The 27,254-nt window shown below is 36.0% G+C and overlaps 1 protein-coding gene across 3 annotated transcripts in view; it reads right to left on the bottom strand.

Moving 5' to 3' along the window:
* The window catches only part of MLLT3 (MLLT3 super elongation complex subunit), a 137,990-nt gene extending 115,050 nt beyond the window's left edge, over window positions 1-22,940 (bottom strand). Inside the window, exons 1-2 of one of the 3 annotated variants that reach the window (XM_039356994.1) lie at window positions 22,379-22,940; window positions 20,976-21,156 (exon numbers count right to left, since the gene is read on the bottom strand). In XM_039356994.1, coding sequence (XP_039212928.1) covers window positions 20,976-21,156; window positions 22,379-22,390 — 193 coding nt within the window. In that variant the 5' untranslated portion in view covers window positions 22,391-22,940. Of the gene's footprint in view, window positions 1-20,975; window positions 21,157-21,929; window positions 22,068-22,378 lie in introns of those variants that run through there. The other 2 variants (XM_039356992.1, XM_039356993.1) reach the window with 2 other exon arrangements.
* Between the last annotated feature and the right edge of the window lie 4,314 nt (window positions 22,941-27,254).

The following is a 27,254-nucleotide window of genomic DNA, read 5'->3' as shown; positions in this document are numbered from 1 at the left end:
CGTGCTCTACAGGAAAGGGAGTAATCCCCCATCCAGGTTCAAGCCTTTCAAGGCTTGTAATGCGGCAAACGGTTGCCTCGTGGTGTGCCAAAATGGCAGCCACGCAGCCAAGAATGGGAAGGGGCAAAGCCTAGGAATCTGAGGAGCAAGCACCTGAAGGGGCCAAAGTCTGCTTTAAAGCGCTGGGAGATGCGCAGAAAGCAGTCTCCCACTTCTCCTGGTCTCTGTAGCTTGCAACTGACAGTAAGGTATCCGCGCCGATCAGCTGAGAGGCGCAACGGCTGCGGCGCCTTCCAGCAGCGGCAGAGAGTCCGGAGCCGATTCAATCGTTCATCCTGTCAAATGGGAATTGTCAGCTCCTGGGGTGAACAGCGGCGAGAGATTGCGGCTCGCGCTGAAACTGGCACCTCTACTGAGACCAAATAGTTATTCAAGGCCCCTGAAGTGACTGACTAAGTAACGGCCATCAAAATGGCGGCCGCAGCTCAAACCGTCAGAGCTGACAGCTAAGGGAGGCTTCAGGTGACAGAAGCCTGTAGGATTGCTGCGGAGAGCTGAGTAGAAGCTAAATAGCTTCTGGCTGTCCTGTCAATCCTTGACTTCCTAAAGCTCTGGGAAATCTTTAGTTAAAGCAGCTTCCAAAGCGGGCTCTTCAGTCCATTGTGGGGCTGACAGTTCAAGGGGGGGTAGGGTTTCAGATGGTAGAAAGCTAAGGGATTTAATAGGAAAGTTGAGCAGAAGCTGTGTAGCTTCTGTTGTTCCTTTCCTAAAGGAAGAATCCACTAATGGGTTAGAAGGGAAAAATATTTTCACTGAATCAAACCTGTCAGAAGTCAGAATTTGGGAGTCAAAACTGTCACGTCCTCATGAGCAAACAGACTTAAGTTGAAACTGGGAGGTACCAGGCAAGGACAGGCGTGACAGCTTTGACAACCTAGTCTGATTGGGCAGGAGGACTGAAATAACCCATTGGTGGATTCTTCATACATCATGCTGGAGAAAACTATGGATTACTGAAGAGATTAGTTTGAAAATAAGGGATAATATTTAGATCATAAATTGGCAGGCATGAAATAATCTATTCTCAGTTATTATTCTCATCTGTGAAATTCCATCCTGAGCATTTCTTAACCAAAGAAATATTTATTTTCTGCAACACAGTCTATCCAGTAGCTGATACTAGAAAAATATTAGGCAATATAACAAAAAAACAATTTCAAATTTACATGTAAAAACAGGACACAGACTTCCCAATAAATCTTAGCTCCCTCTTCTACTGAAGCTTTCCTTCCTTCTTTCTTAAAATCCCTTCTGGATATTTAAGTAGAATGCTTTAATCTAGCCTAGGTTTTTTCACAGAAAATCAATTGCATAATACTGTTCCCAATGGAGATTATCAATATATATATATATGGCCTTTCAGATGAAGGAAATAGCAAGATCACTTAGAAGTAAATGCTAAAAACATTAGTTTTAAATGATGCTTACTGAAATTTCTAAATTTTTAGTGGTGTAAAAAGCATAAATTGGAAAACAGAATTAAAAAGTTAAAGACCAAAGTGTTAAGAGAAAAGTTAAAAGTTAGGATGTTAAAAAGTTAAAGAGGCAGATACAAGTCACCAACCACTCCCAAGGTTGCAGATCACTCTCAGATCCTCATACCAATTGGCATGGCCTTGTCTTGACATCTTCTGGAAAGCAAGCAGAATGGGGGCCTGCCTCACCTCAGGGGGTAAGATATCCCAAAGGGCAATGGCAAGAATGGGTAAAAATATGAAAGTGCCCCTAATCAAAAACTTTACCAGACACCCAGGAAGAAAGAACAATACAGTTAGTCTTCAACATAAGAACTACAACTAAGCCCAAAATTTCTGTTGCTAGACAAAGCAGCTGTTAAGTGAGCTTTGCCCCATTTTACTATTTTTCTTTCCACAGTTGTTAAGTGAATCACTGCAGTTGTTAAATTAGTAACACGGTTGTTAAGTGAATCTCATTTCCCCATTGACTTTGCTTGTCAAAAAGTCGCAAAAGATAATCCCATGACCCTAGGACACTGCAATCATCATAAATATGACCCAGTTGCCAAGCACCTGAATTTTGATCACATGATCATGGGGAAGCTGTAACAGTCGTAAGTGTGAAAAATGATCATAAGGCACTTTTTTCAATGCCATTATAACTTCGAATGGTCACTGAATGAATGGTTATAAGTCGAGATCTACTTGTACTTTGAACTTCAAAATATCTGATGTGGAACACATGATTATATCTTTAAAGAGAAAACTCATATTATTTGTAGAGATCCAGCATTCTTTCATAATGACAAAATCCAACAGAAAATTCAGATCATACCTCACACAAATAATTTGCTACACAAGTTAAACGCTACTTGAGCAGTTTAGAGAAAACAACTACAAATATATATCATTATGTGGGAAAATAGCTTGCACGTGTGGCTGGTAAATTCCTGGAAATAGGGCTAGATGGGGAAAGCACTGAATATAACTCTGACTGAAGCCAAACCTGTTGCTGTGTTTTGGATTATAATTCTTATCAATTTCAGTCTGTATTAGCAGTGGTCAAATTTTTAAATTAGAGACAACTTTTTATCTGTCAAATTTTTCTGAGGCCTTTTCCTTAGTGCTTAACCTTGGGACCATAACATTTTTTCCTGACTGAATTTTTCCCTTCAGTAGAATGCAAACAATTAATGTATTTTATTTCTATGAATTTTAGAATCACAAAATTATTTGATTCAGAGAATATCCCAAGAATGATAAATTAGTTCAGGGTTTTTCAGACTAGAAATCACAATACTTGTGTGTGGGGGGGGTGTCATCTATCTAAAAATAATTTTCAATACAAATTATGCTTTTAAAATGCAATATCTGGAGGGATCCTAAGCAAATTAGAGGCACAGTGGCTCAGTGGTTTAAAAGATGACGGACAAGGTCTACATTCCAGCACTGGGGTGAGTTCCTGTTCCTTGCCCGAGCTCCTCCCCTAACAACTCAAAACTAGATAAATAGGTACCACTTTGGTGGGAAGGTAACAGTGTTCCGTGTTTCGCCGTATACTTTGCATTGTAGTGTGATGGCTAACCACCTAACTGCAGAAACATCTTCAGACAGCATTGATTCAAAGGCTTAAAAAGCACTGCCCCCTAAAATCAGCTATGACTAGCAAAGTAAAACCCACGGGGACTCCTGTACCTTTACCTTATCTAAGCCAATTTGAGGCACACTGCATCATTGCTGCTTCGCCTGGAAAAAGTGGCCCTAGTCAAAGCAAGGTCCAGGCCTCCTTCAATGAGCTTCCCATGGGATGCAGAGCAAACTCTCCTTTGACAGTCTTTGCAAATGCAGCAACATCTCGTGGAATAAATACAATCCACTCCCAAAATGCCCCTAGAGCAACCCAGAGGATCAAAGCATTCTTGCCTAACCTCAACTTTCCTTACTTCCAAGGCAGATCTTCCTGAGCTTCGAGGGAACATCACCCGAATCTTGGCACCAAACCTGATATCTGCTCCAGGCAACCTGAGAGTGCCAGCCTTCCCCTTGAGAATATTTTTTTGTCTCCTTTTTATTGTAAATCTTAAAACTCTGTACAATTTCAATAGTGACTTTTATATAATATGTAAAGATTATTGACATTCTTTGGCTAACTTTTAGAATGCTGAAAATAAAGAGAAAAATATTTAGTTACTATTTAGAATATTAATATTACAAGCATTAAAACTGCTTTTTTAATTTAAAGTTGAGTATAATAAAAAAAACTGTGATTTGCATAAAGTATTTGTTGTAAAGATTTTTATAGTACTTTTGAGGGTATTTTATATGCCTACCACATATAATGTTTCTTCGGTTTCAGGACATTTTCAACATTTATTACTGTATGATTCATAACTGTAGCGAGAATTTTACAAGAATGGGAAAAACATGTCAATCAATTGATATGGAATGGGAAAAGATCTAGTCAAAGAACTCCTACAAAATTCTAAAGAGAGAAGTGGTCCTGCTCTTCAAATTTTAAACTGTATCATAAAAGATGCCGCCTGTCATAGATAATAGAGTGCAAAATACTCACAGATATAAAGGAGGATAAAACTTAAAAGGACACATTATTAGACAAAGTTTGATAAAAATATGCAATTCCACAGAAGGAATACTAACTCAACAATTTCACCTCTAGCTTCTCCTTCAAATGCTTTCCAACTTTCCAACTTTGGAATTATATTCCAAAAATATAATTATATGTGCAGATATGGTTCACTCAGATTCTACCAATAGACTAAAAACACAACAAGAACTATTAAGTGAAGGCTTGAATATACATACCATGGCTCATCTATTTACAAATAGTCAAAAATATAAAATCAGATTTCAAGAAGGAAGGAAGAACATTAGGGAAAAAACAATTTGAAATGCAGATATAAAACCAATATCACCTATTAGGGCACATATATAAATTTTTACTTAGTTATGATACCAAGACAGAATAAAAAACTATAATAAAACAGATGCAAAAGTTTAAAGAAAATGACAGCATAATAGTAGGAAAAATTATGGACTATATTTATAAAATTAACATGAATTTATAAACTAAAGGGAAATTGATATAAAATATTTTACACATGGTATGCAATCCTTGAGAATTGTTCTCCTGGAAAAAGAGATGCAGCACTTGGGTTGCACAGACTCAGCACCATAACCCTCTATGACACCAAGCAGAAACTCAGTTTATATTAAATATATATATGCATGTGTATATGCATCTATAGTTTGCACACCTCCAATTCTTAGCTGATTTTTTTTTCCTAAACAAAAGAGGACACTTCCTGAAATTTGAGAAGGAAAAAGACCTGGTTGGTACATGTGGTCTTAATTCTAGATAATGTTAATCAGCGTCAACTCTCCATTGTAATCACAGGATTTCAATTAGTCATAACTAACTTCTCACGTTGAAATAAATGTCATTTCAATTTTCAACAGTTTTAAGTACTATTCTCTTTGTTTTGGTTCAATGCCACATTAACTAATTATTAGAGTTTTATGCCTCAGAGTGTTGGTTTCATGGCAGTTTACAATAAAAGCACTGACTTAGAATAAATCAAAATTAATAAAACAGTGAATGATTAATTGCAAGCTTACAGAGTCGTAACAGATTAGAGCAGCATATGAATTCCATAAATATATAAATAAATGGACAGAATAGAAGGTGAGACTAAGGTAAAAAACCTCAATCCAGGCTCAAGTCAACTAAGCCTGTTGCAAAAAAACGTTGTATGTGCAAAGATGATCCATAGGAGCAAGAGTGATTTTTAACAGTAAGCCTGTAAACTACATGTGCAACTAATGGATTGCTGCCAGACCACACTCCCAACGGCCAGCTTGTCCAGGCAGACTGGGAGCTTTATCTAATGGAGGCCCCTTGTCAAAGTGCAGCCTGACAGTTTTATTCATGGGAGATCACAGAAGTTAGTTACTGTATCTTAAAGAAACATCACTCAGCAAATTTTGAGAACACTGAATTAGCTTTCTTTATAGATAAATATATTTTTCCTCCCTTTACTATAAAGAAACACTTATTTCTAGAATCTGATCTAATCTCATCCGCTTCAAGAAAGTAATTTCAAATCTATGTACATTTACAACACAGGAGAGTGGATTTTTCTGTGACAACTTCCTTCAAGGTTCCCAGTTTTTGAATCTTGAGTAGACACATTATAAGAGTTATGTTGCTATTTTACCTACATCTACACCACAAAGAAGTTATTTGTTTAGGTAAACTATGATTCAAATAACTGATAAAGTTAAAGAAAAGAATTGGCTAAAACCATGAGCTGATTTTTTTTTTCTATTTACAATATTGGAACCAACTGGACTGCCTAGAATACATTTCTTTGAAATGAATAGGCTGAACTTTAAACTATAAATAACTTTTGACTACCATTACCTGTGCAGTCAACAAAGGCAAGTTGTAAAAAAAAGTTTCTGAGATCACTGAATTGTTACGGCAGTTTCCTCTCTCAATAAACTAATGACTGCAGGTGTAACAAGTTGTTCCTAATTTGCTTCAGTACAAAGTAGAATAAGAGAGAAAGATGGGTTGGTTCATATAACACACTAACCAATAAGCCATAGCTTATAAATAACAAAAGTTTCAGGTAACCCAGGAAGTTAAAACAAAGAAAGCAACATTATCATTTAGAGCAAACTATGAACCCATACCTATTTCACACAACACTGAACAAAACATCAGTAGGGAGTCTTTCAAAACTTCTTTTTGTGTTATAGTCCACAAAAATACCCAATGAGATTTAAGAAATTTAGATCCTCAAACATTTTTAAATCACTACTACATAAAAAGAATTCCTTGTCTGATAAAATTGGTAAAGATGTACACAGAATAACCACACGAAAATCTCATCCCATGGGTATTCTAAACGTCTAAAATGCAAACAAAAGCTACAATGTCCACTACATGGTAGAACATACTTAACAGCGACACATAACTCTCAATACCTAACAGCTGAAATTCCATCTTGAATGTACATATTGTGCTGCTACAATTTATTGAAGTGAGTCAAAGTAGTACAGAAATACAGCAGTTTTATAGGATAAGTACGATATTAGAAGAGCTTGAGGAAGAGATGGGGCCTCTATTAATGCACCTTCAATAAAATGCTTCCCATGCATAGCTTCCTTTACTCTTCTTTGGGGGGGGGGGGAAACGGTAGAACAATTTGCATTTACAGCTTAGTTCCTCTGTCCCTTTAACTTTTTTCTTCTTCTCTTTTTTATGGTGGATATAAATGACACCAAATTGTCAAACAGGCTGTATGCTACCTATACAAACAGGCCTATTTCTGACAAGCCATAAAACAATTACTGATGAAATTTCTATAAGGTCTCTTGACTCCTAAGCTTGCCTACAAGGCTTCAAAGCTAAATTTCTTTTAGTAGATTTAGGTTAGTGCTAAAGTGAAGAGGTGGAGGAGTGGGATCTTCTTTCTCTACAATTGTTGAAAGGATTTTTGCTTTCTGTCTTCCCTCAAGTTTAGAAAAGAAGACAAATGAAGGTAGGGACTGAATTTGAAACAATGTTTTTTAAAAAACTTCATTTTAGTTCTTCTCACTATTAAAAATAATATGCCTGGTTTTTTGAACTGCACTTCACCCTCAGCTGCTTTTAAATCAAAACTCCTTTTTAGTGTATTTCCACAATAAACTTCTTTATTAACCAACTTAATTCACACCTAGTGATGAGGGATAATGACTATTTCAACATTTTGGCTTGGGATGGTGATCACAGCCACTATTTTATTCCACAAACCATAACTTTAAACATTTTGTAAACCCAACTCAAAAATGGTATACCTGTTCAAACAACTGTTTGAAATGAGATACATATATATTCTGCTGCTCTATTTTAGAGTAAACAATATTGGGTTCAATAGTGTAAAAAGGTTAAGAGAAACCTTGTGAAAGCCTACAACTGTTTTAATGTTTTATACTGCTCAGGAGCATCAGACACCATTTCTATTCTATGCAGACTCACAAGTTTTTTACACCACACAATTTACAATAACTGATCAAGCATTTTAACATTAAAAACATCAGCTTGGCCTTTGTATATCTTTACACCCAATATTATATATGTTATATACGTAGAACAAAAAAGTGTAGAAGTGAGACTTCTACCTGGGCCGTTTCCCTCTTTTTCCTTCTTCCTCCAGTAAAACCAGAAAGACCAATGAAGTCCTGTATAACTCAGAAATAGTGATTATTATTTAATAAACACAACTGATTCCTAGACTTCTCCTTTGCGTGGACTACTATTACATTATCAAAAGCTTTTGCAGATCACCATATGGCCCAACCAAAGTCCCAATTTCTGGTGAGATCACCCAAAATTTGGGATGTCCTCACCTGAAATCTTACAAGAGTGCACGAATCTCACAATACTGAGTGAAAACACCAAAAGTGGATAACCTTAAATAGGCAAGTCAAAATATTGTGATCTTTTAGATTTAGTTATTTTAATGTAACTAAACTAATTTTCATTTTTACTTTGACCTTGCAGCACAGACCACTTGCAGAACTCGCATTAGTCACCAATTGGCTTCAAACTACTCAGCATACTTTCCTTTTTGCTTGTAGGATTAATTGTGGTTTAGAATTATGGATAACATTAACTATTTAATTGAAAATAAATGAAGTAAGAATTACTGTTTAGAATATTAAAGAAAACACAGCTAGTATTTACTGGCACAGTTTTATTTCTCCTTAACATATAAGTGTTTAATCTGATAGTCATAATTTCCACAAACATTATTATATTTATAATATGCTATCACCTTTGCATCATATTTTTCTATTATTTACATACAGGATGGGAAGTTTTAACTCAATCCATATTTTATATGTTTATATTATATTTAGCTACAATTTTAAACAAGATTAGAAACTGATATTTTCTCTAAAGATTTATCTAAATAGATTACCCTAAATAAGCAACCTACTCCAATGACAATCTGTGTGAAATATATTGATATTGAATATAATTAGACCCATGTAAACGCCACAAAAATATAAAATCTCTGTTACCGTTATTACCACAAAAAGCAACCACTGGGGAGAAAAAACTAAAAAATAGACATAAAAATAATGCTTATATTCAATAAAACAAATTTACTGAATAAATATTTCTGAACTGTTAAAGATAATCCAGAATATAAAACTATACCAGTTCAATGGTATTTACCCAAATAGTCACTTTGGAAACCAAGGCAGGGTATGTTATACAGACAAAAAATGGGGTATTATTCATAGATTAAATGTTGGGCTTATTTTTACAACAAACTGCAAAAACTCAGTACTCAGTACTCTTTCTTACTTTAGGAATGTTACGAAATCATCATACTGTATTTGTAAATTATATCTTCTGGGGGGAAAAGCTGGCAAAAGATAAAAGAACTAGATTGAGAATTAAGGATCCAGATTTAAGATGTGCATACAACTGAACTTTTCTTCATTTTCACTAATTATTTTTAATTCTTCATATTTTTTTACAGTATTTCTCTCATCTTGCCCATGCTTTTTAGGGATTCTCTCAGGTAAAATAAATGCTTAAAATTTAACAATTTGCCTTGTTTGTTAAACGTTATGATGAATATGTACTAAGAAAATGGTTTCCATTTGGAATACATGGGAGTTGAAATCAGCTAATAATTGTTACACTGTAGTGCAATAGTTGGCAACATTTACTATAAACTTTTACCTTGCATCTTCTATTAGCCTATAATAAAAATCTAGCAATTGGCTGAACATTTTAAAATAGAGCTAAGGTTATAAAATACATGAATGCACTTGGGGTTTGGATAGAAAAGTTACAAATAAGGTAAATCAGAAACATAAAATATAACTTTACTGTCTATTTCAAAAAAGAATAATTTTAACTATTAATTTATCAAATGAACTTGTGATTTCTATAAACAATGTTTCTCTCCAAACAATTTCTCTATATATAGATTCAAATTATATTTTTTGCATATTAAAGTGAGTGAATTTGTACGAAAAAAAAGCCTTGAATGATTTATAAAATTCGGCTGTTTGTAACTGTTCTTGACTTTTTTTTAATAAACTGCCTTGCATCACAAAATCATAAAACTATCTTTAGGATATTCTGAGTATGCTTTATTAGCTTTCTAGCTGCATGTACTTTTCTCCTCACAATTTAAATTGGGAGAAACTAATATTAAATTTGAAAAAGCAGGATTAATCTAACCAATGCTTTTTTTGTAAAAAAAAAAAAAAAAAGGTGCCGGAACTCACACACGTCATACAATCCGCCTTGCCTACCCTACAAGGTTCCATCCAAAAAAGATGCCGGAACTCCGTTCTGGGCGTTCTATGACAAAAAAAGCCCTGAATCTAACAAATAATACTGTAACTGCTATATAGTAAGCAGTTGGTAATCCTGGACAATATTTTTAATTCTTTGGGCCAAAATGACCATCTTGTCAGAACATAACAAGATCATCCCCTAATCTCAGATCCCTGTAGATACAATAAAATTATGTGTTTTAAAGTCATATATGGCAAATCTATGTTTTCGTATTAATATTTTCTGGGCTCAGGGGTCTAATGCAATCTTTGGATCTTCATCATATTTTCAATTTGAATTTCTGTGACTAATTAGTGTATAAATTCCATTAGGAATCACTTTAGCAAAAGAAAAGAAGAGGCAAATGAAGCAACTGCTTTAAATTAATGTCTTAAATTAAAATGCTTTAAATTAATGTCTTAAATTACTTACATTATATCCATTTTAAATAATATTTTCTAATAATATTTCATTTTTTACTTCAATGACAGAATTACAGGATTAGTAAACTGTAAAGGAAATCTCAAGTAATAAATTGAAGCTTCTTTTTATTGTTCTTACAATATCTAAAAAAAGCAATTGTGAATATTTCAAGGATATAATAAGCAAAAAGAATTGTTTGTATTATGTTTATAAATACTGTAAAATTGTAACTTCAAAATGCACTCAGCAACAAAAATTACAACTATTAACTATTTTAATTAAAAAACTCTACACACACCAACACATACACACACATGGGGGGGGGGAGAGAGAGAGAGAGAGAGTGAAAGAGAGAGATTCCGAGAGACCTACATGGAATGTTTTTTCCAAAAAAAATGAAACCTTGAAAAATATATAACATACAAGAACGATACACCCTCTTGTTTATATTTAGACTGATTTGCTCATAAAAATATACTAAGAGTAAGACTGAAAAGAGCAGATTTTTAAAAACATAATAAGCATTCCTTGATTAAACTCACTTAAGAATTTATTAATACTTTTAATAATTCTCTCAAATGGACCTGCAAGCTGCTATTATCTCTTGACAAATATAACAAAAAAAAATTGTGTGGCTATTTAGGAAAACCAACAACTTTAATGCTACAAATAGACAAAACATGCATCGTTGCAAAAAACAAAATGAGTTGTGTATTATGGAATGTTGTCTCCTATAATAAAACAGATACAAAAATCATTGTGTTACAGGGAAAAAAGAGAAAAAGTCAAAGCTAAAAAACGGTATTTAACTACATTAAATACTGGCTAATCAGCCTCTTTTTCTCAATTGGAATGTTCCCACAGCAGCAGTATTTCTTCTGATCTTTTATTTTTATCATTTTTATGGATTCTTGGGAATTACAAATTTCCATTTAGTGAACAAAGCCTAAGATTAGACATGTTAATGTATCCTTGAATTAATATATATCCAATATAAATTAGGTAATATTTTTTTTATTTTAAAAGAAAAATTAGATCAATTTTTCATTTTCTCTCTATAACATAACATCAAGAAACCTGGGGGGGGGGAGAAGGAAAAACCCTTCTGAATTTTTCCAGTTTTTCTTTCCAAGGCATCCATCCATGTTTCTACTTCTTTCTTCAATTGTAATTTTCCATCTTATTTGCAGAAATGAAAAAAGGCATCTATTATAGGTTAAAAACTAGTTTGGGGTATCGTTTTCTATTAAAAATAGTTCTGTAAAATAGCAAAGTATATCACATTTATTGATGCAATTTATATGTATGTATGTATGTATGTATCTCTCTGTGTGTGTCTATAAACAAAGACATACACATTCTTCTGTAATGTATGTATCTCTGTTTGTATACACACACACACACACGCACGCACGCACACACATTCTCTGCTATAATTTATTAACCCTGCAACTATCCTGTGTAGTAGGCAACACTAAGGGAGAACTTACTCAATGTCAGTCACTGAATTTCAATGAGATTGGGACTGTTTTGAACTTGGCTTTGACAATACAGCAACGGCCCCCAACCTTTTTGGCACTAGGGATCAGTTTCATGGAAGACAATTTTTCCACCGATTGGGGGATAGAGGAGTCTGCAACTTAGAATCCTTGCATGCGCAGTTTACAATAGGGTTCACACTCCTCTGATCATCTAAGGCAGTGGTTCTCAACCTTTCTAATGCCGTGACCCCATAATACAGTTCCCCATGTTGTGGTCACCCCCAAGTGGGTGTGGCCACCAATAAGAGGGAGTAGGTCAGTTAGGGAAAAGGGGAAAAAATGGCGGACAACGTGGTTTGGCGACCCCCGTGAAATGGTCGTTTGACCCCAAATGGGGTCCCGACCCACAGGTTGAGAACCACTGATCTAAGGTGGAGCTGATGTGAAGATGCTAGCACTGGAGAGAGATTGCAAATACAGAAGCTTTCCTCACTTGCCTGCCACTCATCTCCAGCTGTGCGGCCTGGTTCCTAACAGTCCACAGACCGATACTGGTCTGTGGCCTAGGGGTTGGGGACCCCTGCAACAGAGTACTCTAAGCATATCACTCTACAATGGATCGACTTCTTTCAAAGCAGTCATGCATACACTCTCTTTGTAATGGAGTTATTAAAAGAATATAAAAATGGAACAGTATTGTTCTTAACTTCCATTAAGAGAAATAGGATATAAATGTAGTAATAAAAAACACAGAATATTTACTAACATAGAATCCTCATTATTCCTTGATGAAAGCTGAAAATTCATAACTGAATCATAATCAGGCAGAACTATTAATTTCACAGAAAACTAAGAAATGAAATTCAGAGATGCAGTGAACATATATGACATTTCTTAGAAAAATGGAATATTTCAATATTTGACAAAAAGTTATCTATGAGATTTCTTCCTTGAGCAGGCATGGTTTTATGACCAATCCTTAATTATAGATAAACCTAACCTATATAAATTTAATTACTGATTTCAGACTAATAATATGTGCATCTAAAGACACTAATATACTCAAGATCTATGTGCAATATGCATATGTAAGAAAACTGTCAATAGAAAGAATTGCTAGTATCAGAATGCAAGTTTGCAATACATGAAATACAAAATGAGACTTAGACCAAATGAAGAACTATATAACTATAGTTTTTTTTCAAACAATATAGATTTTCGGTTTTTAAGATGCTAATAAACCTCCTTATAAATCAATATGCTAATATTTTGCAAAAGCTACACCTTCTTGACATGGCAGGCCTGTGAATACTCAAAGATTAGGTTATTCCTTCTATTGTGCAATTCATACACCTTCTCATTACAAGACCAATGCATTACAATACAAAGAAAAACTGGGAGGGGGATACAGAGGAAGAGATTAGGTGCATGGAATCCAATTTACTTTTACTGCATGCACAGTAGAAAATAGAGGAATTGCTAAATATTTAACATTTGTCCAATAATTATTTCCTGCTTTATAAAGGGAAATAGAACAGATTTTCCTGAAAGTCAAATCAATAGAATTAAATAGAATTTACAAAAGTTTTGTAAACCATAAATATGGATTCCCCCATCCCGAACAAAAAGCCTACTAGCTAGTATCCAAATGGTAACAATTACAACATGCTCATAGAGATATAAACTTAGAATGCACATTTTCCAATCTTTTACACAAAAAATATTAGTTTTTACCTTAATCCAACTTGAATTAAATCACTTACAGTACTGGCATAATAGTCTATTTCTTTTTCTACTTTATTCTGGCAGGGTAGACTGAACTGGATTTTTGATATCCATTTTTTGTCTAAATTCTATTTAAATTTAAAAAAAATAAAAAATCAGCTACCAATGAAGCTTCTTTCTACATGAAATTCCAGGCTACTTAAAAATAATCCAGAAGTTAATATATCTACAAAGGACACAGAATTTGTCAGATCACATAGGAAGTAAAATGAAATTTGCACACACCAAAAGAATTAAAATTGCTGAGGTTATCACATGTTTAATATTCCTCATTGCCAGTTTACATTTGGTTCTGGAGTCAAATATGAAGTTTAGTGATTTAATTATACTATTTTGTGGCAGTAATTTGATTTCTATTAACTGTCATACCAAAACGTATTTAATTAGAATTTGAATTTATGCCCGAGTAGGACTTGCACCAAAGAAGCAGTATTTCCAGTAAGTCACAAAATGAAACCACCAGGAGATAAAATCATGGTATAGATTCTTAGGTTACATTAAGTACAAATCATATTACAAGTACAAATCACAATGTCTAAATTGAGCTAATATTGTCTATATTTTGATTAAAAATAAAATTTGGGTTGAACTGAGATTGCCCAAAGGGTTATGTTCAAAATTGGTTCAATTGGTTATGTTCAAATACATGATGCTGCGTGATGCAGCATTCCTACAGTCTATGTACAAATCAGCCACAGGACTTCCATTGACCACAATGAAGACAAAAGCCATTATGTATAATCAATGGAAACACTTACTGAATCATCAGGAAGTCCTTCAGTAAGATGAAGACAAGGTTCCTAAAGCACATGTCAGCACATATACGTGAGCACACACACACAGACACACACAGGTTTTCAGCTGTTTCTAAATGATCCTGCTTTCTTTCCTCTTTTTTTAAATAGCTACTCTTTCAAATTAGCTTGCAATTATTTAACTTTTATAAAACATGTGCAGATGTTTTCAAATCCAACTCAGATTTAAGTTATGTTCATAAAAAAATGAAAGTATGCTTCAATTAACTGAGTCGAAGAGTATACTTTTATTCTCACTGAATTGTACTCATGGCATGTACTATATCACGGGTCTCAAACTTGCCACATGATGTGTCATGACATAAGTGACTCTTTTTGCATGGGCGCAGTTTGAAACCTGCGGGCCAGCAGTTTGACACTTCTGTACTATATGGTAAATTTTATTTTATTCCTTAGTTTTTGTGAGTGAGTTGTTACAAATCTTTGGTCTCCTTTCATCAACCAGAAGAAAGTAGATTATTCACACACTATTTCTTAGCTGCTGGAGATACCATTTTTTAGATATGCTTGGTCATCATGCTAAGACATAGTATAGTGTTGTATTTGGGTTTGGCTTAAGATGCTATTGAGAACTTAGTCATTATGGTTTGTTTCATTGCTTAATAATTTGTGCAAATATGGCCAATTGTTGCCTAGTCAGAAAACCATGAGAAAGTAAGCCATAACGATGTGTATTCATACCACTTCCTTTCTACTTATCTTCTTATTTGCAATTTCCTGGGAGAAAAAGCTCTTTTTTTCTTAGGAAATCAACTATTTCTATCACAGGATTTTCACTTTCCACATAGTTCCTACCTTCTGCAGCCTTCCATCTATTTCATTATTCTTGTAACTGATTTCTTACCCTAACCGATGTCCATTTGCTTCAGCAAAATGTAAGCTTTATAACTAACATTTGTATCATGGGTTTTAAAAGCTGGCTTCATTTAATTATTATTGAATTACAGAAGAAACAAAGATATCACTAAGTAAATAATCACTGATTTACACACCAGAAATTCTACAAGTCTAGTTTTAAAAGAAAGTATTTGTAGCTCAGGGCTGAAATGAGGAGTCCTTGTTTTATTGCAGATTTTTCATTACCCAAACTAGGTAACGTAATCATCATGAAATGTCTGCAAGAAAAGATCCAAGCTCAGAGAGCATACCAAGGACCTCTCAAGTCTAGCTTTGTTAATAAGTTATCAAAGATATTTGGTAAAAAAAAAAAACCATAGTAATATACATTACCACCATTTGTCCAAAGCTAGAAAATGTAGAAAAGCAATCTAAAGCAGAAGTAAAACAAATTGGATGCAAGAACAAATTGAAAATGTTTTTCTTAGCATAAAAAAATCACCATACATAATTGCAACTCTAAGTAATCAGTTGGAATTAATGATGTCGGAGAGAACTAGTAAATTCTTCATTTTGACAAAATATTCACAAATTTAACCTCTTATTGAAATGTAACAACTTTCATAAGGTGCATCCTTTTTCAGTAACAGAATTATTCTAAATCAACCTGAATTAAATTTTAACATTGTTTAAACATGCTTATGTAATTTTCTTTCCTTTTCATTTCTAGAAGCATAAAGAAATACCATGAATTATAAAATTATAAAATATTTCGATGTGTGTATAACGCATAGGATCTGTTTGGCAGAATGCTAAACCATGGATTGGCAGGATGGTCTGCATGAATCATTGTGAACTATGGACTTGCAAATCAATTCTGGGTAGTCCTAAAAGGATGTGGGAAAATTATTTCAAAAATTTAAATAATCTATTACAGTCTTTGCTAACCATTTTTATTATGGCTTGGTTATTTGAAGCAATTAGTTACTAATATGTGCTCTAATAAAAACAGGTAATGTTTGTTAATTAAAGCTCAGATCAAAAATTTTTGATCACCTCTTTCAGTGTCTCGTGAGGAATGAAAGAAAATGAGCTAAGGACTAACCACAGCTTATGTATATAATATTTGTTGTGTTTGTTTAAATAAAAAGCACTGCCCGCCAAAAACCTTTCATTATTCTGCAAAATACTGCAGCGTTGAGGAGATACCTGGGGAACCACCAGCAGAAGCTCTTTACATGATGTTATTTGTCTGATTTTTTGTGCTCCTCCACCTAATATGGAGTAAATTAGCAACACAATAATTAACTATGCTTTGTGGATGCCATCTTTGTTTTAGATGTTGCTTCATTGGCCACTTTTTTGTTATCATACTGTATTTCAGTGATTTAAACGTAGTTTGGGATGATATTTGGAAATATATCTCACTATAATCAGGGATTATCCATGTCAGATAATTTGAAGCATGTTCTGAATTCAGCTGACTAACAATTAACATCTACCCAATACATTTCTCACCCATATGACAGATATGGAGTTATTTGTGTTTTATCAATTTGCACATTTAATCTAAGGATTTTAGCATTCACTTAAGATTGAAATTCTTATTTTGATTTCTCATGTATACTTAAATCATCTTAACTTCACCTCTGAAAATTAATATTTCCGCCTAAGCATTTTGAGGTACTTAGAGAAAAATACAATAATATAATTACAAAACATAATCACGATAATTCTATAGCCATGGCTATATAACATCTCTATTAATCACTGAACAGATATCTAACCAATTAGAGCCATCTCCAAATATTGCAAACCAATATATAATTATTCTGGACTGGTAAGTATTAAAGTGACTTCCAGATTTCTGCAAAAAAGTAAACAGAATTTTAGCTATTTAATATGCAGGAGCTAAAAACAATGGACTCAGATAAGATTTAAATACATGGGAAACTGTGGCCAACATCCCACGATTGTGAGTTGTCATGGAATGTAGAATTTCATTACCAAAATTAGTATTAACTTTTGTGCTTGTGTGATACAAGAGCAGAGAAGCACATGGTTGCCACTTGGTAGCAGTTGCATATTCATTATAATTTCCAACAATTCTGAGTTTATAAATGGTCAGGAGCACTACATGAACTGGTAAGACATATTGTTTTTATTTTGCTGTGTTATCTAAAAGATTATTTATTAATGAATTGATGAAGTACAGATTAGAAAGAGAAAAACATAAATAGCTATTTCCTGTGAAGTGGCTGCATTGTAAGTTAGCTGCATTTTCTTTTGATTCAACCTGTGTGCTTAAGATAATGATCTAAACAGCAAGTAATTTGTTGGTATAATGAAAAGGAGGTCATTACTCCTTATTGTTGCTTGTATTGATAGCACATTTTATTTTGATTACCAACTCACAGTTGAACCTTTAACAATCCATTTAGTGTCAGTGCTTCAATCAAAGAACTAATAATATATGAGGGGGGGTATATGAAACTGTACTTCTACATCATTTAGATATATATAAAACAAAGTGAACAAAACATTTTTCTTAAAATAAATTTCAACTAACCTGCTATGATAAACAATTGTAAACACACAACTGCATTTGGAGGGAAGACTAAAACAATCTCTATGAGAAGAAACATAGCAAAAAGTATAAATGGAAGGAATACAGAGATTCATCTCTGTACTATTTAATATCTTCTAGGCTGATGAAGTATATTTTTTTAATATAAACCCATTACGTTTTCTGTAAGCTTTGATTTCAAGCATGCACTAATCTTTGTTAAAGAAAATCATATGAAACAGGAAAAACAGACAATCTTGAATAAAAGCACTCTTTATTCATAATTAAGCTATTACTATTAGTTTATTCTTGGTGTGTCACCTAATCATTTATTTCCGTGTATCAGCCAAACAGTCCATAAATATACTTTATTTTTATTGATCATCACTACTTCAACAAAGAACCATTTAATCCAAATAATTTTGTCTTGCTTTAAAGATTCTTTTTCACCCATCTGCCTTTGTAACAGGCTATTTCTAATGTTTTATTTCCCTACCAAAAAAGAAAGGAAAAGAGACTGCTTCAACATTAATGCAACACTATATTGACATTAGCAGCTATTGCTCAGTGCTTAATAAAATTAAGTATTTTAAGATATATGATCTGATGGCCTAGTATGTTACAAAATATGAAACAGAAAATACATGACAAATACTAATCATAGCAAACCAACTGGTTAATGCTAAAGAGTCACACCAAAAGTCTATCCAGTTTGGCACTTCATTTACATGAGCTAGCCAGATGCTAATGGAACATCTACCGACAGGATAAAAGCACAGCATCACTGCTCTTCTTGGGTTCCTCTGCAACTGGAATTCAAAGGAGTAATGTGTCTGATAAAAAGGGCAATCTCTTCCCCTTGAGAGGGGATCCAAAGTAACTTCCATAAATGGTAGCTTGATCCCAATGGTTTCAGACTATAAATATACACTCACCCACCATCATTTTAAGATTACTTTAACAGTAACAGAGATAGAAATGTGGTGAGACAGTGGAATATATCAATATCTTACTACATACAAAAGAAAATATCTCAGAGAGCATCAAGAAATCTACATTTTGTTTGTGTCTTCAATTGACAAAAAATCCTATTTACCAACTAAATTATCTTGTATGAGATAGGAAATAGCAAAAAACAACATAACAATCGAACAAAAGCCATGAAAATTCATAAATTACAATTCAGAATGTAAGGAAAACATGTCCTCTATTAATATTTTACTCTCAGTTCTAACATTAAGTGTATAACACAGCTATCCAGGGACAACCTGTTGCACGTTCTATATTACCAAATTTAATGTAACAGTAACTCTCAGCAATGTAGTATATACATGCAGAAACTTAGCTACTTGTACCCATTACACACATCTTTGCACCTTCTGGACTATAGTGAATATATTCACTAAGCAACAACTCACAGACCTGTTACAAAAACCATGTTTCCTAAGATTGGACAGACAGTTATTCACTTTGAGGAATGGAGGCAGATCATCACTAAGCATTATAACAGCATAGATGCAGGATTTTAATACTTAATTTCTATTCATATTAGGACGTCTCATTGATTTTTAAACAGACTTACATCTGAATAGCTAACACCAAAGACTGTATTGCACTAAAAAACTAAGGAACTTCTTACTACGAATGTTAATTATATGACCACATTTACGATGCAAAAAGAAATTTATCTAAACTTCTTACATCTCTTGGTGAGAATTATATCTGCACTACAGCTTCTAGAAACATGTTTCTAACACATATAAGAGGAAAAATAATTAAACCAAACCTAAAAAAGACATTGTACGGGCAGGTATTTCTTTCTCATATTGAAGCCAAATATGTATCATGGGAAAAACAGTATCAGTGGAAATTTTGGCAAAAGTCAAGATGGAACATAAAGCAATATTATTAGCAATACATATGATAATTCAGTAAAATTGTTCAAGAATTACAAAAAAACAAGTCAAGCAAGGGGTAGGAAAACAATATATAACTTACAGAAACTGGTAACCATAGATGCTACAACACTTCAAATAATCAATTTGAAAAGATGAAAAAGCTTACAGATCCTGCCATTTCTTCCCATCCTTTCCCTTCACAGATTCACAGTTCTGTATTTTCAATAATTCTCAACGCCTCTAAGCAAAATGGATTTATTAGGATGCTATTTTAAAAGACCACAGGAGTTCTATATGCCAATAAAGATTAGACAAACAATAACTGCTAACCATTGTGCATACTCTGATAAACAAACCTGTTCACAAACTAAGCACCTTATTGTATTCCTACTGTTACTTCCACTAATCCAACTAAAACAGTCAAGACAACAGCTTGGAGGTCATGAAATGAAATGAAAATTGAAAACAAAGGCTTCCTAAACCTCTTGAAATCAACAGAAAAATCACTCTCATCCTTCTGTGTTTTGGAGGCATTTAAGTGTTCGCAATATTTTTTTTTTGTCATATGTTGACCTTTTGTATGCTGAATCAATACAAACTGGAGATCATAATCCAAACAGTGAAAACACAAAAACTAAACAATTATTCATCCTAAAACTTGCAAACTCAATACTTTAGATAACACTTTGCCAATACAAGGTCACACACAATCCAAGAGAAACTATAAAAAGGGCACCAAATAAACAATATTACTCAGCATTATTCTGCTTACTTCTAGTGAAAGGTAGGACCATAAACACTGCAAATGAAAACAATTTAAGTGGCAACCCTACATGTATCTCAAGTGAATAAAATATTTGCCTCCCTGGCAGGGAGTAAAAGTCAAAACCTATAGCAAAAACTGAACCAGATATATTATACAAATAAACAGTATTAACAAAAAAGTCCAGGTATTAGTTGTTTCATTGTAAAAGGAAGCTCATGTCCCTGTCCGTCATCTCACAGAAGCTGCAGCAAGCCATCATCCACCTCCAAAGGTGGTCAAAAAGTATTGCCCTCAGGTGTACATCACCCTGATTTTCCACTAAGCAACTGTTTCCTAAAAAAAAGCTTCACCTCTATCCCATTAAACCCTTTGCAGAGAATAACCAGGGTTTCAGATCATGAAAACAAGAGTGTGGAGTTTGAAAGTCAAAAAGCAACCCTTTCGTTTTCTTTTACTCCCTTATGCAAACATATTAAAAGAGAGATCGGAGACACCTTTGTCCTGGAGCCTTACCTCTTTTTGGCCTAGGGAAGCTGTCATGCAAGTGAAAGACGACTTTCTCCACAAAGTGCTGAATGTTACTATGCTCGGGTCCTCTAACAAATACCATCCAGTCGTGAGTAAAACCTTCCACGGTGGGTTTCTTCCTCACCTGGGCTCGATGGCCAAGCTCCAGTTTCACCTGAACAGCGCACTAGGCAGAGAGAGAGAGAGAGAGAGAGAGAGAGAAGGATAACAATGAGTACCAGAGAAAAGCAAGGATACCTCCCCCCTTCCCTCAACTCCATTCCTGTAGATTTCAAGGTTCCTTGAAAAGGACAAAAAGAAAACACACACAAAGAAAATAGCCGCCTGCTTATGGAGGGTAAGACACCATTCTCTGACTTTTAAAGGGACATTGCCAGTAGGAGAGCAGCTGGGATTGTAACGGAATGCAGGCAACCTCGAGGCCAGGGGCTGGGTACAGAATTTGGGGTTGGGGGACGTGGGACAGGAGGAAGGAAATAAGGGGAGAAGAGAACTAATTTCTGGGGGGATTCGTTCCCACAAGAAGCCATGCCAAAAAAAAAAAAGCGGGAGGAGGGGAAGAGCAGCGGACTAATACTACTATTATTTCATATTGGGGGCTTGTCGGATTTTCAATGGGGCTGGCATTTCAAGTTCCATTTGAAATTGCGCTCCGTCGAACCCGAGATCGCCTCAAAGTCAATAGCAGAGGGGAGAAGAAGAGGGCGAGAACGAGGCGCTGCGACTGAAGTAGTTTCAAAAAACCCTATTTTTGTTTTTTCAGGAGAAGAAGCTTCTCGCCGGTCGCCTCACCGTCACGCGCGGGTATATACACATATACACACACACACACACATATACACCTAGCCACCCGCAGCCAAGAGGAAGACTTATCGGGGGAGGGGTGGGAAAGGGGTGCCGCCAGCTGTCAAGAAAGCCACGCCGGGGAGAGAAACGCACCATCCTGAGAGGCGCCTTCCTGAGCGGCGAGCCCGTTTCCCCCCTTGCAACTGTACTCACGGCTCCCCCCCTGGGCGCGCGGCGGAGGCGGGTTGCTGCCGCTGCTGCTGCCGCTGCTGCTGCCGCTACTGCCGCCGCCGTCGCCGCCGCCGCCGCTGCAGAAATATGGCTGGATTATTATCCGCCTCCAGTGTGCGTGCGCGCGCGCTCCATGCAATTGCACAGAGAGGAGGGGAGAGGGAGCGCGCGCGGGGGGGGAAAGAGACGAAGAGGAAGCAGCACGCGAGAGAAGGGTTGGCGGTATCGCCCCCCCTCTCCCTCCTTCACCAACCTCTCGCTATATAATTGGCAGCGCTGGAAGAAGAAGAAGAAGGGAAGGGCAGGAGTGTGGGGGGGGGAAGGAAAGACGGGGCGGAGAGGAGGGGAGGTTGCTCTTCGCATGTACTCACCGAATTGGCCATGCCTGGGGGCCTTGGGGGTGTCTTCGGCTCTCCCCGCCCCCACCCTTTCAGCTCTAATTCATGAAGAAACGGAGAATGCGCACAGGAAAGGAAAGCCCATGGCCGACGTTTTCGCTCGCTTTCGCCCCGAGGCTCGTTATTTTTATTTTTTTCCGCCTGCTGATAGTACTGCTACCGCCGCCGTCGCCTTCTTCCTTGTCTGTCGCTCGCTCCTTATTAAACTAAGCCCCCGGCTCTGGCTGCTGTGAGCCTAGCGAGAGCATGCGCCCTGGTGCACTCCTGTGCCAATTCCTGACACTCTCATGGATACAACACCGGGCCGAAAGAGGAAAGGGGGGAAAAGGGGGGAGGGAGTGGGGGGGGGCTGGTAAAGAGAAAAGAGGCAGAGCCAATCAAAAGCGACCAGGAGTCCGGAATAATAATAATAAGGCGAATAATAACGCTAATAATAAGCAATGATCGGAAGAAAAGATTGAAGGAAACCCGCGTGCAGCTCGGGGCCGTGAGAGGCGCGCAGCCTGCCAGCCTCCCCGCCCCACCGCGCACACACTTTTCCGTGCAGCGCCTTAAAGTAACAGGTTTATTGAACGGAGGGAGGGGGGGAGAGAGGGGTGGGAGAGCCGAAAGCTGCCCAACCTCAAAAAGTAAAAGTCCTGGGATCTGACAATAAAAAAACGGATTAAAAACTGCTGGAATGCAACTGTATGTCTGAGAAGAACCCTTTTTAGCCGGTAGCGAAAAGGGTGGAAAGTAGGGGGGGGGGCTTCTTTTGGGTGATGAGGCAAAACGGCTGGAGTTTCCCTTGGCTTGAATTTTCTTTTAATGGAGACAAAGATCTTTTTAAATAAGAACTTGGAGAAGGAAGGAGGGTGTGTGTTATGTGTGTGTTTCAAAAAAACATCTTGGAATTCCTGCATTACTTCAGCAGTTGCCAATTCATGTTTAAGTGATACTGAAATGACGCTGGTGTGCATTTTTGTACAAAGTGATTGGAAAAGTGCTCGTGAAAGAAAATCAAATGCCTTCAATCAAATAAGGTGTGCGACTGGAAAATTGAAGCCACTTGTAACTGCGTTCATTTTAAGACTAAGAGTATCTCAGTGAAGCCAAAGAAACACTATTTTCGTTAGTTCACAATTAGTGTTCTTTATGCTAATAAATAAGCATTGGATTGATTCCAGTATAAAAGTAGCTATGGGATTACTGGTGAGATGAATAGGTTAAGAAATGAAGGAATGGAGAGATGTCCTGCTCAAAGACCTGCTGGCAAGTCTGGGTAGTTGTCTCTAAACTTACCCTACAAGATTCTGTTTTACCAAAAAAAAAAAAAAAAAAAAGTGGAAACAAGAGATTCATATGATACCAGAAATCCTAGAAGGATGCACACAGAATATGTAATAGAAAAAGAATAAATAGCCTTCATTCAGCTCCCCTTGATTAAAAAAATAAAAAAGTTTAAATCTGAACATATTCTCTGACCTGAAGTAGCACTCTCAAAATAGCAACCGCAATCAATTATTGACTGGAGTGGTTATAAACTGTACTTGAAACCAGATACATTTTAGCAATTAGCAATTGTAATCCTTAAAAAGAGCAATAAACTGGCTCAATTTCTGAGGGACAGGGAAATAGATGCTTTTCCTAAAGTTATTGCTACATCTTCAAGATAGATTAGTGTGCATATGTACTCATGTAGCTGAAATGAGATGAAAATAAGGCCATAGCAATCTTTAAATTCAATTCTTTCCTATTCAGGTAAAATACCAAAATGCCCTTTAAACTCAAATTCAAATTATATATATAAGTTTAATAAACAATAAAAGTTTTCTTACTTTGTGAACTTTTCACTGGTCTTAATAAAGATGCTTTATTTTTAAAATGTTTTTATGTACTTTAAATATTTTATTTTTTGTTTTCTATTTCTTGGGGGATTCTGAACACAAGTTTTTCTGAGAAAGAAAGGCTAGTAGGAAGAGAATTCTAACACACTTTTTTTCAGTGCCATCCCTGTCTTCAACAATGCAATGCTATATATGTACATGTAGAAGTAAGCACCACTGTGTTCAGAAGGGAGGTTCTTCTAGATCAGTGATGGCGAACCTTTTAGAGACCGAGTGCCCAAACTGCAACCCAAAACCCACTTATGCATCATCGGGTGCCGGGTGGGTGTGACACATTGGTGGTTGTGGCACGTTGGGTGGGTGTGGCCAGTTGGGTGGGCATGGCCCATTGGGTGGGCGTGGCTGCGGTGGTAACAGCAGACTGGGTGGGACTAAAAAGTTTAATCAATCAATTCCAACTTTGCAAGATCTTTTTTTTCCCGCGGGAAGTTGAAATTGACTGATTGATTGAACCTATTTTTTTTTTCACACGGCACCAGAGGCCTAAAGCGAAAAGGTTTTATAAAACCCAGCTGAAGGCCTAGGATTGGGGCGACGGCATGCGTGCCCACAGAGAGGGCTCTGAGTGCCGCCTCTGGCACCCGTACCATAGGTTCGCCACCACGGTTCTAGATTGTCCCCTTGAGAGTTGGAACAGATTTTCTGCTCTGTTAAGACAATGGATATCAGAGGCAAATAAATCAATGAAAGTTCTCTTGTAGTCTCTGACTTTTTCTTTTGGGACCTTCTTAAGGTCCCAAAATCATTTCTTAATGGGGCCTTCTTAATCTCACTGGGTTTGTACACTTTTAATTGGGAAGGATGGAATAAGTGTAAGCAAAGTGACTCCAGGATATTCGATATAGTAGACCTAGAATATTGAGTGGACATTCACTGTAACGAAGAGGTTTTGTTCATAGTACTGAAAACAGTTTAATTGATAACAAAATACACATTTCCTAAACACTGTAATGGAAGAGTGGCTAGATGTAAACATGGAAAATAAACAGCGGCTTTTGGGCCCAAGTAGAACTCTGTGTAATTTTTAAAAATTAAATTGATTCCTTATATTATTTTGGTGATTTTAAAGATTCTTGTTTGAAGACTCTTGTGTCTACCATTTACCAGTTTTAACTGCAGCTTGGATTAAAATGTTGTTTAGGCATTTATTTCTTCATTTCAATAATAGTCAAACTGTTTTCCAAAGTGTTCTGTGTTTTCTTTAAAACACACACAGGTTCAACGTCCAAAGTTGAATTCAGCAGACAGTGATAATACCCAAGTTATTTGTTGGGAGGAAGGCTGGTCCTACCTTTAATAACGATAAGCTATTTATCGTTATTGTCAACTATTTGTCAACTATCAGATTTGGAATAATATTTCATTATAGTTTAAACCCCTATTGTATGTTTATTGTCTGATATGAGGAAAGCAAGTGAAGATTTCCGGTCTTTTTATTGACATAACTGATTGCTTTAGTTATTACAAATCTTAGTTTGATTGGTAATCGTGTTTTTCTTTTTTTTCTTTCTTCAAAATGGGTTGAATCTTTATGTAAAACTGAAATAGTGTCAGGAAACATGAAAAAGACAACAAAACCAAAGCAAAATATAGAAAAGGAGGCAACACTACAGTACACCTACAAAATTGAATAATTTGTGGTGAAATTCATGATGGATAAAGCCATTTACCTCAAAGCTTGAAAAATAAAAAACTAAATACACTTCATTGGAGAGACAAGACAAAAAAAATAATAATGAAAACGTGCACCTATGACATCTATGTGCATCTACACTATGGAGGATAGGTAACATGCAAATGATTGTATAATAAAGAAAAGATCGGATATACAACGGATACACAAAATAAATAAGGACATTCATGACCTACAGAATACATGCAACCTTCTAGATCCATCTTTTCAGCCCCAGTATTGTGCCACCAAAGTGCAGAAGCAAATTTCCAATTTTCAGTACTTCTTTTCTTCAGCTAAAATAAACGTTAAACCACTAGTGCATAATACCAAAACTATTTTGCTTGAGTCCTCCCTCAAATGAACAAGGTTCAGTCTCATATCCTCCAGTAAAATCATTGTCTCTTGCCTTTCATAGGATCAAATCCACAGTCGATCCGTAAAGGATCTCCCCATCTCTCATGCCAAAAAGAATACCCATCCTTTCAAGTGTACAAAAAGGGATATCCAATTCTTACATTATCATCAGAAGAAAAGGGAGAAGGAAATCTCTCCCTGCATCCCACAGCACTGCCTTCACCTATGCCAGGGGTAGGCAACCTTGGCTCTTTTATGAGTCGTGGACTTCAACTCCCAGAATTCCTGAGCCAGCCATGCTGGCTCAGGAATTCTGGGAGTTGAAGTCCACGACTCATAAAAGAGCCAAGGTTGCCTATCCCTGATCTATGCTGAGAGGTTATAGGGGTCCCCAAGGAAGGAGAGGGAGGTCCATTTGATGTACGTAAGCCTGTTCACATAGTACTGAACTTTACTTGTGGAAGTGAGTGCACAAATAACACCAATACTTGAAATTAAGGGGGTTCAGTTTAAGTCAGACTCCATTTGGTGGATCAGCCATGGGGGCAGTTGTAGGGAAAGCATTTCTAATGGAAACCTTTCAGATGTGCCTGGCTGTGGAATTCTGGGAGTTGAAGTCCACAAGTCATAAAAGAGCCAAGTTAGAAGACCCCTGATATAGTGATTCCAGAAGTATTCCCATTGACTTTGACAGTTAACCACTGCAGCATAAATTATAATCCCTTTTTGCAATAGGTTGCCTGACATTTGTGTCGAGTAAAATGACATAGGTTCAGTGGTGGGATTCAGCCGGTTCGCACCACTTCAGCAGAACCGGTAGCTAATTTTTTTTGTTGCCCAGGCCCAGAATGGATTTCCAGAAGCGGCATCCACACAGAGAACCGGTTGTTCACATATTTGAATCCCACCACTGCTTAGGTTGCTGAAAAATATT

The sequence above is a fragment of the Crotalus tigris genome, unplaced genomic scaffold (genome assembly GCF_016545835.1).
Source record: "Crotalus tigris isolate CLP2741 ecotype Arizona unplaced genomic scaffold, ASM1654583v1 scf7180000018862.1388955, whole genome shotgun sequence".
In the NCBI taxonomy this organism is placed as follows: Eukaryota; Metazoa; Chordata; class Lepidosauria; order Squamata; family Viperidae; genus Crotalus; species Crotalus tigris.
This window is presented reverse-complemented; position numbering and strand designations above follow the sequence as displayed.